This window comes from Pteronotus mesoamericanus, unplaced genomic scaffold, assembly GCF_021234165.1.
Source record: "Pteronotus mesoamericanus isolate MK-2021 breed Mesoamerican mustached bat unplaced genomic scaffold, CSHL_Meso_final scaffold_85, whole genome shotgun sequence".
Taxonomy (NCBI): domain Eukaryota; kingdom Metazoa; phylum Chordata; class Mammalia; order Chiroptera; family Mormoopidae; genus Pteronotus; species Pteronotus mesoamericanus.
This window is the reverse complement of record NW_026555329.1, coordinates 66,390,555-66,405,920: the sequence shown is the minus strand read 5'-3', so window position 1 is coordinate 66,405,920 and position 15,366 is coordinate 66,390,555. Positions and strand designations below refer to the sequence as shown.

The 15,366-nt window shown below is 37.6% G+C and overlaps 1 protein-coding gene across 3 annotated transcripts in view; it reads right to left on the bottom strand.

Moving 5' to 3' along the window:
• Nucleotides 1–14,019, bottom strand: part of KLHDC10 (kelch domain containing 10) — a 54,923-nt gene extending 40,904 nt beyond the window's left edge. For 2 of the 3 annotated variants that reach the window (XM_054564319.1, XM_054564320.1), the window contains exon 1: nt 13,754–14,019. In XM_054564319.1, coding sequence (XP_054420294.1) covers nt 13,754–13,925 — 172 coding nt within the window. In that variant the 5' untranslated portion in view covers nt 13,926–14,019. Of the gene's footprint in view, nt 1–12,884; nt 13,080–13,753 lie in introns of those variants that run through there. The other variant, XM_054564321.1, reaches the window with a different exon arrangement.
• Between the last annotated feature and the right edge of the window lie 1,347 nt (nt 14,020–15,366).

Sequence of the window (15,366 nt, the reverse complement as noted above, 5' to 3'; positions counted from 1 at the left end):
TGAAAAACTAATTTTTAATCAATATATTTTGTCAATGCCTGATGAACTAAAACTAAAATTCTGCAACTTCCCTCCTTTAAGGAGCACCAAAGATGGATATCTGTACAGAGACACAGAGCCCTCCCTATTTCTGCAAGTAAAACTAAGAACTAAGGTGAAGAACATCTACAAATTCTAATGTTAAATCCAGAAATGTCATTTATTACTTTTACTACTCATTCTGTTCCTTGATTAAAACTAAAATAGTAATCAATTTGAAAGTGAAAACACAACTGTTCTTTATGAACTCACTTTCCTTCTCTCAGGTCACCATTTTCTTTTGGCAAATGCAGTATCTTCCAAGGGAATATCTAGACTTGACCAAAGGCAATAAAAGCTTGTGTTGGACTAAATCTGGCAAAAAGCAAACAAGACATTCACTAAATAACAAATTTTTAGTGCCTGACATTTTCAAAACTGTTTTAAAAAGTCTAATATTTAAAAACAGAATATTCTTAAACATTCATAATAATTCTGTTAATGTAACAGAGTCAATAACATGTCTTAAATACAAAACTAAATAATGCCATACAAATACTGACAAAGTAGACAAGACGTCTAGTAAGACACCTGCATGAAGCATTATATTCAGAAAGAACAGCTATTCTCTTTTCAAAAATAAAAATGTCAAAGATAACATTTTACAAGAACATTTGCACTGAAGTATTTTTTTTATAAATGCAGAGATAAGTTTCAAACTTCAAATTATAATTGACCAGAAAAAATGTTGATGTAGCTTTAAGAAGTTACTTCTCTCCCTGAAAGTTTTTCTCAATATTTTATTTTGTATATGCACGTGTATTTAAAGCTAAATATATGACCCCTTTCTCAAGTACCCAGTTTGGAGTGCACATTAGAAATTTCATATTGCTCCATCAGGTTTGTGGGTTTGTGAATGTTTTAAGGAATTTGTTTTATGTGACACCAAGATGTTTGTGGTTAGCATTTAATCAATTACACATCTGATTTAAATTAACTGAGCTGACAGTTTGTTGAAACCATATGGCAGGAGCTACTATGGGTAAAAAGGGAAAACTCAAAAAAGAAAAACCAAAACCAAAAAAAAACACCATTTAACTCCAGCAACTACTTATATCATTTTTTGCTAGTCATCATACTTCTAATTTCACTATCTAGTCTTAGAGATAATTCACTGATCACATCTTAGATAAAGCTTGGAGCAAAAACTTTAAAAACACAAATATAAAAGGGAAGAACACGAGATCGGGCTGGACTCTAAATGTAACAGGAAGCCACTTTTGAGCTGGGAAACAATAATCCTAGTTGTGCTTTAGGAAGATTAATCTTGTTTTAGTACATAGGAAAAGGAAGACTGGGAATAGGAAATGAACACTGACAATGACAAAAACATTACTAGCATTGTCCAGCAGTGAAGACCTGAATTACAGGAGTCACAGAAAAAACTGGGAAAGATGGGCCACAGAGAAGGGCACAGCACAGCAGTGAGGAGCATGGACTTCAGAACCACACTGGCCACACCCACATCCACGGTCTGCCCCTTGCTAGCTATGTGGCTTTGGACAAGGTCTATCTTCTCAGTCTCAGCTTCACTCTCTATGAAAAAGGGACAATAACAGTACCTACTCCTCAATGGGTTATGAGTAAAGGTTTACAAAGTGCCTACCTAGTAATGTTGTTATGGGGATAAAACGTTAAGGACTTACAGACTAGCTGGATAGGAAAGGTGAGTAAAATAAAAGGATAAAGTGTGAATTATCTATAACTTGAAGAAAACATTAAAAACACAAATATTAAAGAATAAATTGGCAAGCCCTGACTGGTGTGGCTCAGTGGGTTGGGCATCATCCCACAAACTGAAAGGTCACTGGTTCAATTCCCAGTCAGGGCACATGCCTGGGTTGCAGGCCAGGTCCCTGGTTGGGGGCAATCAATCAATGTTTCTCTCCCTCTCTTTCTCCCTCCCTTTACCGCTCTCTAAGAATAAATAAGTTAAATCTTTTTTTAAAAAAAGAGTAAGTTGGCAATATTTATCATTATGCATTGCAGCAATGTTTTTAAATAGAAGATCAGAAACAATCTAAATATAACTATCATTTGTGTGGTTGGTAAATTATTATATATCCATGTCCTGACTGGTGTGGCTCAGTTGGTTGGGCATCATCCTGCAAAGCAAAAAGTTACCGGTTCAATTCCTGGTCAGGGCACAGGCCTGGGTTGTGGATTTAGTCCTAGGTCAGGGCTCTTATGAGAGGCAACCAATTGATGTTTGTCTCTCACGTCTATGTTTCTCTCCCTCTTTTTATCCCTTCCTTCCCCTCCCTCTAAAAATAAATAAATACAACCTTAAAAATAAATTATTGTGCATCCATACAACACCATACTGTCAATCATGAAGAAAAATCAGATCAATATAAACATGCTAATATAGACCAATCCTCAAATATATTTTTATAAGAGGAAAAAAAGGGCCTGTGCAGAATAAATTTATGTCTAATTTGTTTAAAATTAAAGATAACATACACCTATACACATATATATACAGATTCTATTTCTTAAAAAATACACCAGAAACTCTAATAGGTGATACCTCAGGGGTGTGACAATAGAACCAGGAATCTGGGGTATAAGGGCAATTTTGTCTCTCATATACTATTTGATTTTACTATGTTTATCTAGTAATTTTCAGTTTAAAAAATTAATTTAAAAAATATGAGAGGCAGGAAAGAATGAATTCAATTAAAGAAATCAAATTTACATATTTAAGTGAGTATAATTTTATGTGTTCTATAAGCTTGCCTATGTAGATACTGGTAACAGTCCAATGATCTGGGGGTTCAAAAACACTAAAGAATGGCCTCAAAAATTGTTTGGGGAGAAAAAACAAAAAGAACCTTAAAAATTAAAAGCTAGACTGCATTTCAAAATTCTAAACGTATGTCAGTTTGTGGTGTGATTTTCCCATGTTATCAACAGTTAACATCTCCCTTGGCCAGCCCACAAAAGCCCACTATTACCACAATAATGACCTATACTTGTGGTATTGAAATAGTAGTCCAGAGCCCATCATTTTATGACCTTATCTTACTCAAATTCTCAGGCACATTTGACAAGATCTCCCTCCTTCACAAAACATTTCCATCTCTTGGCCTCTGCGAAACCAAGCAGTTCTGGTTTTCTTTCTATTTTATTGTCTTGCTTGTCCTTTCCTTCTCAACTTTAAGAGTTATAGTCTTCTGCTCTTATTTTTCTGTAACCTTCCTTGGTGATCTCATCCAGTCCTTTGGCTTCAAAGACCATTCATATGCTAATAATTCCAAAATTTGTGTCTTCAGCCTCCACCTCTCCCTTCAGTTTGATCTGCACTAAAGACTGCCTACCCAACACCCTCTACTTAGAGATTAAATAGGCACCTCAAGCTTAACATAGCCAAATCAGAACGACTGATTGACCCCACAATCTTCCTTCTTCCAGGCTGTTCCATCTCATTTAGTGACACCATACTTCATCCAGTTGCTTAAGACAAAAACTTAGGAATTCCCCTCTTTCCTTCATACCTCACAGCAAATCCTGGTAATGCTATTTTCAAAATATATCTCATATTAAGTCACTTCTCACTGCCTACACCACTGTACCCTAGTCCAAGCTATCATCTTTTTTTTAGAAGACTGCAGCAGTAGTCTAAATGGCCTTTATCCTTCACTTCTACCATTTCCCATGATCCATTTTCCATCCAGCAGCTAGAGGAAGCTTTAAAACTGCAAGCCACACCCCCTGCTTACAATTGTCTAAGAGCACCCCTTCACTTTTAGAATAAAGAAAGGTCACAAATTCAGTTTCAGACATGCTGGACTTGAGAGATATAAGGCATGTTAGTGGAGGCAATGGAGAAAGCAAGTAGTATATTGCTCTCAAGCAAGATTTGGTCATAAGTCACAAAGTGTCCTTACTTATATGCATGTGAATGAAAAATGAAAACGATGGATTTCAAAAAGAATACCTAAGTGGCTGAAAAAAGAAGGGCAGAGTCATAGGATCAAGACTTAAGAGCTCCGACACCTTAAGGCCTGGGAGACAAGGAAGAGTTGACAAAGACTAAGTATGAGAGGCCAGATCATAAAAAGCAAAACAGACCCAATGCCAGAAAAGGGTAAAGGATGTTTCAAAATAAAGAAAGATGAAGTAAGATGGAGATTAAAAAACATCCAGAGAATAGAAAAGAAGTAGAAGGAAAAAATACAACCAACACAATAATGAAATCTTCATTGCAGGCAATGCAAAGAAGGACAAACACTGCTGAAAACGTAGTAAGGAACATGAACGACAGGACTAAGAAAGACAAGCAAGATATAAATGAACTCTGAAAACCATAAAACATTACTGAAAGAATTAAAGAAGATCTAAATAAATGGAAAAACATCCAATGTTCAGGGATTGGAAGATTGAGCATTATTATAATACTCCCCAAACTGAATCCCACCTGAGTTCTCCAAACTGACAAGCTAATTCTCAAATTTAAATGGAATTACAAGGGACCCAGGATAGCCAAAACATCCCCAGAAAAGAATAAAGTAGAAGGACTCACACTTTCTGATTTCAAAAAAACAAGGGACCCAAGATAGCCAAAACAACCCCAGAAAAAAATAAAGTAGAAGGACTCACACTTTCTGATTTGCTACAAAACAATGGTAACTGAGGCAGTACTGTATTGGTACATGGACAGACATACAGAGCAATGGAATAAAATTGAGAGTCCAGAAATAAATGTATATGTTTATGGTCAACTGATTTTTGACAAGAATGCCAAAACTATTTAATGGGAAAAGAATAGTATTTTTGACAAATGGGGCTGGGACAATAGGACAGCAAATTGAGAAAACCCTTACCTCACACTAAACATAAAAACTAACTCAAAATAGATCAAAGACATAAATGTAAGAACAAATTATAAAACTATTTTAAAAAGTGGGTAGGTCTTCATGACCTTATATTTGGCAAAGGATTCTTAGATCTGACACCAAAAGCAAGAACAAGAACAAAATTAGATAAATTGGACTTCATCAAAAAATTAAAACTTTTGTGTTTCAAGGGACACAATTAAGAACATGGAAAGACAATCAAAGAATGGAAAAGATATTCATAAATTATGTGTCTCAGGGGTCTCCAACCCCCAGCCACAAGCAAAGCTCATCTGAGCTCTGCCTCCTGCCTACCCCTCCCCATCTACTGGTCCCTGGTGCCAAAAGGGTTGGGTACCGCTGTGATCTGATAAGGGACTTATATCTAGAATATATTAAGAGCACTTACAGTTCAATAATAAAAAGACAAGTAACCCAATTAAAAATTAGACAAAGGATCTAATAGACATTTTTCCAAAAAAGACACAGAATTAGTCAACAAACACAAGCAAAGATGCTCAATGTCAATGATACCTCAAAAAGGAAGAAAAGGAAGGGAGGGAGGGAGGGAGGGAGGGAGGGAGGGAGGAGGGGGAGGAAAGACGGAAAGAAAAGTTGTTAAACATTATTAGTCATCGGGTAAATGCAAATCAAAAACTACAGTAAGCCTTCACTGGTGTGGTTCAGTGGATTGAGCGCAGGCCAGAGAAGCAAAAGGTCTCTGATTCGATTCCGGTTAGGGCACGTGCTTGGGTTGCAGGCCAGGTCCCCATTTGGGACCATATGAAAGGCAGCTGATCAATGTTTCTCTCCCTCTCTTTCTCCCTCCCTTTCCCTCTCTCAAAAAAGAAAGAAAATCTTTTTTTAAAAAAACTACAATATGATGCCACTTCATACCCACTAGAATGGTGAAAAATCAGAAAGTCAGATAACAGCAAATATTGACAAGGATGCGGAGAAATTGGAATCCTCATACACTGCAGGTAGAATTGTAAAATTTCAGCTATTTGGAAAAATAGTTTAGCAGTTCCTCAACTGATTAAACACAGAGCATAGAATTACCATATGACTGAACAATTCTACTCCTAGGTATATATACCTAAGAGAAATAAAAATATATGTCCACACAGAAATCTGTACACAAATGTTTATGGCATCATTATTCACAATAGCCCAAAAGTGGAAACAATCTAAATGGCCATCAATGGATAAATGGATAAATAAAATGTGGCATGTCTATACAATGAAATATTATTTAGCCAAGAAAACAAATGGAATACTAATACCTGTGCTTCAGCATAGATGAACTTTGAAAACATTATACACAGTGAAAAAAGGCAATCACAAAAGACCACCATATAATTCCATTAATATGAGAAGGTTCATAATAGGCAAACCTATGGAGACAAAAAGTAGACTAGTGGTTGCTTAGGGCTGGGTGGGGGGAAGGGGTGGGAGCAGGAGAATAAGGGAGTGACAGCTAAAGGATATGTGGTTCCTTCTTAAAGTAATGAAAGTGTTTTAAAATTGACTGTGGTTATAATTACACATATCTGAATATACTAAAAACCATTGAATGAACAGTTTAAATGGTAAGTTTATATGAATTATGTCTCCATAAAGCTATTAGAACATAAATGGAAAGTTAAGAAAAAGTTTAAAAGGATTAACTACTCTTATGCTACAGAAAATAAATCAAAAATGAAATTGCAAGCTATTTATAAAATAACTACAAGTAGCCTATAACATACAGGACACAACTAAAGCAACATACTCAAGAAATTTTTTTAAAGATTTTATTTATTTTTTAGAGCGAAGGGAAGTGAGAGAGAAAGAGAATCATCCGATCAGTTGCTTCTCACACACCCCGAACCGGGTACATAGCCTGCAACCCAGGCATGTGCCCTAACCAGGTGCTGAACCGGTGGCCTTTAGGTTCACAGGCTGGCACTCAACCCACTGAGCCACACCAGGTAGGGCTAAGGTATTATTAATTTAAACACTTAGAAAGAATGAAAAGAACATTAAGCATCCAACATTAGAAGATAAAATAAAAACAGCCCTGGCCAGGTGGCTCAGTTGTTGGAGAGTCGTCTCATATACCAAAAGACTGCAGTTTCATTTCCGAGTCAGAGCACATATCTATGTTGTGGGTTCAATCTCCAGTTGGGGTGAGGGGAGGAAACCAATTGATGTCCCCCTTCTCTCTCTAGAATCAATACACATATCCTCAGGTAAGGATTTAAAAAAAGACAGAAAAACAACCACACAATAAACCTAAGAAAACTAAAGGACGGATTTAAAACCATGAAAGAAAAAAATTAATATGAAAAAGTAAAACTAATTTTAAAAATCCAAGAGCTGGTTCTAAACAAGAAAAAGAGGCAAGGCCTCATATGTATAAAATAAGAAGTGATAGTGAGTAAAGTGATAATGTAGTCACAGACCCAGGAAATTTTTTAAACTATACAGGGGTGTCCAACCTTTTGGCTTCTCTAGGCTACACTGGAAAAAGAAGAGTTGTCTCGGGCCACACATTAAATACACAAACACTAACGAAAACTGATGAGCAAAAAAAGGTTTTAAGTAAATTGACGATATTGTGTTGGGCCGCATTCATAGCCATCCTGGGCCGCATGCAGCTCAAGAGCTGCAAGCTGGGCACCCCTGCCAAGGATATCTTGCTCAACTTCACACAAATAATTTTGAAAACTTGGATAAAATGGATTATTTTCTAGACTCATATAAATTACCAAAGCTTACCTCAAAAGATATAAATTGTAAGCAGTTAAATTATCATAGTAGAGATAATTGCCAAAGAGCTACTATCTCCCCAAAATACTGAAGATCCAAATGATATCACGGGCAAATCAGCCAAACTTTCAACTGCAATGCCACTTAACCAGGGAGGAAAAGAAAAGGAAAAAAAAAAAAAAAGGATAGAAAAGGAAAAGTTTGAAGTTATTTTTATGAAAGTGGCATAATTCAACAAAGATGAAACATAGAAAACCAAAAAGCAATTTAGCTTATGAGGAGTGATACAAAATTTCTTAAGTTTAATAAGCAGAACCCAGCAGCATATTTAAAATAATACATGGTGACAGCTCTGGCTGGTGTGGCTCAGGGGACTGAGCGCCGAACTGCAAACCAAAGGGCCACCAGTTCTGATTCCCAGTGCAGGGCACATGCCTGGGTTGTGGGCCAGGTCCCTGGTAGGGGGCACACAAGATGCAACCACACATTGATGTTTCTCTCCCTCTCTCCCTCCCTTCCCACCTCTAAAAATAAATTAATAAAAATAAGTAAATAAATAATACACAATGGCAGAGTGAGTGGATTAAGGAAAGCATGGATGGTCCCAATAGTAAATCTATTAGTACAGTTCACCACAATAGTAGATCAAAGGAGAAAAATTACATAATTCCCATGGGGGCTGAAAGGCGTTTGACAAAATTTGCTTTCATGTTTAAAAATCTTTGTAAAATGGTAATAGCTGACTACTTTCACATGATAAAACATGTACACTTCAATTTAAAGTCGGGTCTAATATTAATAGGAAAGCACTACCAACATGTCATTGAAGTCAGGAATAAGTCAAAGATCCATTACTACCTTAATGTTTAATATTTTCGGGAAGTACTAGACAAATCAACTTGATAAAAGAAGTAAGTATAAAAATTGTAAAGAAGATAAAATTATCTTTATTTGGTAATCTTTTATTTAACTGCAAAACCCTAGAAAAACTAATTTTTATGACTACTTAGAGAGAGCATTAGAATTCTAAAAGTGGCTATGTATAAAATTAATACTCAGAAATTAATACTATTCTATATTATTAATATAGAATATTAATATTCTCAAATTCAAGATAAAAGTTCTAACAGAAACAGAAATCCCATTTACAATAGCAACAAAAAAGAGAAAATACCAAGGAATAAACATAACAAAAAATGTTAGCGGTCCATATGAAAAAAGAACTTTAAGTGCTATTGAGGGATGCAAGAGAAACCTTAAACAAGAAATGAATATATACCCTGTTCTTGAACGGAAGTTTGAACCTCAAGTAAATGTCAATACAATGCAGTGTCAGTAAGAATACCAACAGGATTGGGGAGGGTAGCTTGATAAATGAATTTTAAGTTTTATGGAAAAATAAAGAAGCAAGAGCCCTGGCTGGTGTGGCTCAGTGGATTGAGCGCAGGTCCATGTGCCAAAGGGCCGCTGGTTCGATTCCCAGTCAGGGCACCTGCCTGGGCTGCTGGCCGTGTTCCTGTTTGGGGGGGTGCGAGAGGCAGCCGGCTGATGTTTCTCTCTCTCATCGATGTTTCTCTCCCTCTCTTTCTCCCTCCCTTCCCCTCTCTCTGAAAGTAAATAAAATGAAATCTTTAAAGAAAAAGAAAAATAACAAGCAAGAATATCCAGAAAAACACTGGGAAGTAGAATGGGAGAAGACTATAATCAAACAATGAAGTCATTAGATATAAATAGGTAAACTAATCAATGAAACAATAAAAGTTCAGTAGAACCCAAAATTATATTTAAGAACTAAATATACCTATAGACAATATTTCAATACAGTGATAACTGGATAGTCACCTGGAAGAAAAGTAGAGTTGGATTCCTACACCTCAGTACTTTACACTAGTTATATTTTGTATGGATATGTACATTTAACTTAAAAATAAAATTAATAAAAGTACCTGGAAAAATATAAGAATTTTCATTTTCCTTTTAGTTAGAAGTAATGTTGAAATTGGGAAGACCTTTCTATGACATAAAAATCCAAAAAAGATTGATAACTACAATTGTAACATTTTTTCATTTCTGCTAAAAACATATACTATTAAACAAAGTCAACAGCCAAATGACAAACTGAAAAATATCAGCAGCATATATAAAAGGCAAAAAACCAATTTCCTAAAAACAGAGTCCCTATAAACAGTATTAAACATGCCAACAGAAAAATGAACAAAAAATATATAACCAGATAAATTAAAAAAAATAAGCAGCTGCTATAAATAAAGGAAAACTAATATGGTTCTTATACCTCCTAAAAAGATGAAAAAATATGCCTATTACACGGGCTGTTTTAAAAAGGTTGATAACCCACTCTGTTAGCAAGGGTGTGGCAAGTCAGCACTCCAACACCAAGGGTGGAACATAAACTGGTACAACCTCTGTGGAGGGCAATTTGACAATATCTATCAAAATTTAAGTAGTACGTATCCTCTGACCTGAAACTGTACTTCTAGGAATTTATCCTAAAGACAGACTCAATCAATGTGCAAAATTATACATGCATAAGGATATTCACTGTATCATCATTTGCATTAGCACAGCTGTAAACATTTTAAATGACCAGCCAAACAAAGAAATGTACCTCCCCCCTCATCCCTTACCCTATATCTTTCTGAAAAGGATACACAAAAAAATTTATCATTGGTTGCTTCTAGGGAAGGAAGTCAATTAGCTGAGGCCAAAGGGAGAAGGAAACTTGCCTTTTGTCATATGCTGTTTTGTACCATTTGGATTTTATATTTGAACATGTATAACATTTTTAGTTTCAGATTTCAGTATTATTTTTACCCAGCTTTACCAATTATCATAAATATTTGCCTCTTTTATTTGTCAGTTTTCCAGTTTCTACATTAGCAACAATGTTTTAACTGCTTTCCCAGCTAATAGGGTACATGGTATTTAATAAAATTCATTTAATGACAACCTTAACTTGGATTCCATTATTCCCATGATCTCCTTGCCCCTGAGCTCTACCTCTGCACACCTCCTCAGCAAAAAGCCCTGTTCTCTATTCTACACTGTGTGTGTGGAGATTATCAGTTACTAAAAATCCAGGACCAAGAAGCTATGAATTTCTCAGCCTAAGGGACAAACAGTCACTACTGTATTTTAGGAGGTAGCAAAAAGGCAAGGAGCTGTTCAAACAAGATTTCATAAAATATCACTTGTACTGTCACCATGGAGGGTCTAGTCCACTATTTTTATGTTTAAGAACTTGATTTTATCCATTTGTCCAGAGACTGTGGGGCCTAAAAGGGGAATGAATGACACTAATCTAATCAAATTCACAAGAAACTAAATGCTTACACATAATGCCAATGTATTAATTTAGAATTTAAAAATATACATGTATATGCATGTAAGTAGTTGTGTGTGTGTATATTTATATGTCTTTTTATGTATATAAAGAACATCAACTCATGCATATCAAGGATTCACAACAAATGGTAAGTATGCCCAGGACAGCTACATGTACTATGAGTGTATATAGGGAGAAAGAGAACAAATCAGAAGGTCAGAGAAGGCTTCTCTGAAAAATAAAGAGTGATCAAGCTGAGATCCAATGGAAGAAAACTTAAAAAACAAAACAAAAAAACAGAATAGAATAGAATTATGAGGAAGAGGGTTCCTGGTTGTGGGATAGCATGTGCAATGGCCCTGGGGCAGAAGGGAGTGTGATATGTCTAAGGAGGTGGAAAAAGATCAAAGGGCAAGACCATATGATGCAGAATTAACTAAAGAGTTAATTACAAACCATGTAGTGCCTTTTAGATCATATTAAGAATTTTTGCCTTGATCCTAAGCAATGAAAAGCTAGTAAAGCGTTATTAACTCAGATGGGAACAAATTTGTGCTTGCAAAAGATTAGCATGCTATATGAATTGCAGGCAAGAGTAGAAACAGGAAGATTTGCAGGAGAAGCTACTGCAGGAGACCCAAGTGACAGATGATGGCAGCATGGACTAGAGTTAGGGCAAAAATAAAATGAATAGGACATGGTGATTGGTTACACCTGAAATGCAAGAAAAAAGAAAATGTTAAGGTGGAAACCCAAGTTTTGAATTTGCATAACTGCATGGATAAGGGTGCTATCACTGAAAGAGAGAGAATGCTCCAAGAAAACCAGGTTGTTTTGTTTTGTGTCACTGAGGGCTGGACAGAAGGTAGAGTGTCAAAGAATTTCAAAGTATATATTGAGATATCAGATGTTCCCAATTCTGAGAATGAAGAAAAGACAGAACCTGCCTACTTGGGAAGGACGAGTGAGGAGAAGAAAGCTGAAAGAAGAGGTTGATGACCCTGTACCATTACTTCTCACAGCCTAAACACGTTTATCTTTACCTCTGGACAAATGGCTGTTTTTGGCCTCGTGTGCTAAGGCTGTGCAGAAATACTAGCTCTACACGGAGGCCCCATACCAAATCATGGCTTCCACTGCCATCCGGTGGTGGCAGAGAGGAAATGCATCAACCAGGTTCTTGGAGCCTAGAAATGCCTCTATGAAGCCCATGATATAATTAATTAAGATCCAAGACCTAAAGATTGCAGTGGTAAAGTGCAAGCTGGTGATAGCCTTTGGTAAGAAATGTATCTTCTAATCTGTCAGTACACAAAAATATAAGTTTTTGCTATTAATTTGGGGTAATAAAAAAGAGGTTTTTTTCTTTTTCATGTTGAAGATCACACACTATTTAGCAATTGTAAAATACCCAGTCTGGTACTACCCTCTCAAAACCAACTCCTGGTATATTATACATTTGAGTACTTAAAACTGCCTCAGTGTTAATTTCAATGGCGCATAAAAATGGGTTAGTGTGCATTTCTAGCACACATCAATAACCTTGTCACAGACATAAGCAATTGTTTCACTGAATGTGCAAAATTCCCTTTGTTATCTTCAAATTAATCAAATAACAATTTTTGACTACTTAGAAGTACAAGGCACAGTAATAAACACAATTTAAAAACCATCAAGTTCTCAAAATTAATCAGCTAAACAAATATATCACTGACAAAATCAACTTCAACATTATTGACAAAAAACATGGTGAATGATTAACACATCATCCTGATATTTCTCTTAATGGTAAAAATAAGCTTGCCCAATTAATATTTGACATTCTGTGCGGTATTTACTTCCCTACCTTCCTTACTACACTGAATACTCACAAATGTGTATCTTTACAATTGTCGGCACATAGGTTTCCATTTGATTTGTCTTTGTTTTTTAAGGCAACATCGAAAATCGAGGATAGGAACTGTGGGCCAAAACGTGAAACAATCACATGGGGTACATTTTTTCCAAATCTTAACCAGCTTTTCTTTTTCTTTTCTTTTTTTTCTTTCTTTCTTTCTTTTTTTTTTTTTTGGGAGTAGACACAGCGTAATTTTGTCAGTATATTCTTGATTTTCGTTTTGTCTCCTTAAAATCCAGTCACACTATCCACTCTGTCACTGGACATTCCAAAATATTAATAATTCTACTAGTTTTCTCTAATTCTCGTGGTTCTGTTTTCCCACCCACCTCCCAACAAACCCCCACCCTCAATCCTCCTTTCTTGTTTCAAAATGCCTATTACACACTCGATGTGGTTTTTACAAAATCGCCTTTTGGAATGCTCTTCCCTCTTCTCTCCTCAAATTAGCACCCTTTGAAAAATAATTTCCACAGCTAGGCGCCAACGTCTACCCCCCGCACCCTCCACAAGATCAAACTGCGGAAAAGGAAGAGACTAGGAATCGAGTAGGCGAAACATTTGGGAATGTCAGTGAGACAGGGGGCTTTCCTTTGAAAAGAAAATACAACCCTAAGCACAAAGCTTGCAACAGAGCAAAAATACTTTTTCCCGCTGTGCTCCTGTTCCCTCCCTGACCTAAAAGACACCTTTCCTTTTCTCTAAGCCCCCAGTCCCTTTGCGACATGTGGGGCCTGCCTTTCCTAGTCCGAAGGAAAAGAAAACCAGGATGAAAAGGTAGCAGTCACCTTCCCGCCGCGCCCGCTAGCTGTCAGCAGCACAGGACCACGTCCCGCGACTTACCTGGCAGGTGCGGCCGTCCAGAGAGTTGCACGAAGCGGTTGAGCTGGCCAGTCCCCCGACTCCCGCTACCCCCACTGCCCCCGCCGGCCCCGCTACCTCCGCCGCCACCACTACTGCCCGCGGCGCCTCCTCCCCTCCGGCGGTTCCTGTCCCAGCCTTGGGCGGCCGACATGACCCGCTAACAACTGCCGCAGCCTGGTCCCGGCAGCCCCTGGCCCGGCGGCACTAGCCGAGCCTCCTTCCTGGGCTCCTCTAGAGACCCGGGAGACAGGGGAAGGGGGAGCGCCGGGTCTTCACCACTGACCAATGACTGGATAACTTTGTGACAGGCAGCCAATAATCAGTCGCTTTCTTGGCAGGTGGAGGGAGGCGGGGAGAGACGTGGTAACCATAGCTATGGTTAAAAAAAAAAAGTGGGGGGTAGAGTAAGGCAGAAGCAGCCACTCCTCACTCGCATCCTCCGCGCTAAGCCAGCCGGCTTCGCGACGGCTCTTGCGGGAGCAGGCGGGCCAATCGAAGGCCGAGTGAGAGAGGCCACGCCTGCCGAAAGACCCAGGGCGACTGCAGGTACCAGGCACGGTCAGCGTTCGGGCATTCTTCTCCAAGAACACTGAAATCAGAAATAGGATGTGCTCCTAATACGCAGAGGTGGAGGCCATACAGTGTTCCCGAGGTGGGGGCTGAGATTCCTTTCCCTGACCGTTGACACACAAAGGGCTCTCGGAGGGAGAAGAACTGGGGCGGAGTCAAAGCTTAAGGAGATATTCTCCGGTTTCATTTCTCTTGTCTTTCAGTCTGACTGAACTGACTGACCTCCCTAATTGAATATAAGCCATGACCCAAGCAAACAATTTTAAACCTGGTTAACAAACATTGGAAAATGTTCAAGCTCACCAGTGATCATAGAAACACAAATTAAGACAGCCCTCCCCAGCCCCCGCCGTGAGAAACCATTTCTGGCTCATTTACGTTAGTAAGGATTTTTAAAATAACACCCAGCAGTGAACAGAGTGCCAAGAATAAAGGTGCTTTCATAGGTGACTGATGGCTATGTAAATATTTTTGTTCAATCAAAATATTTTGTGCTCGCGGAAAATTTTAATCAGCTTAAAGACAGGAACAGTTACAGAAGATCGAAGAAAAATGTAGATGTATACATCAAAAATTTCTATTGTTCCAAAATTAAACAGAAAATTTGGCTTTGAATTTACGGGGCGCGGCGCAAAGTTGGAAAATACAGATTGTTCACTTAAGTCTATCAATGATAAGGGAAAAGCATCTAAATTCCGCAAGGAAAACAAAAGTTTTCAAGGTTTTAAATCTGGTGCTTTTTGTGTGTGTTTGATGCTTCGGTATGAGAACCTCATGTGCTGTGGAGAAAAAAATAGAAAATCTGCTGGAGTTGAGGATGCATACTTCTTGATGCAAATTTCATGTCTTCACTAGCCCCAACTCCTTATTTTTCTACTTCAGTCCCTGTGGGCAGGTATTTAACCCATTAAGCACTATAACACACTGCTTACAAAAATATTTGAGACCTGAAGAAAAAATGCTTATGGCTCTAAAATATAAAATGTAAATTAATACGTGTTAATTTTCTAAAGAAACTGTAC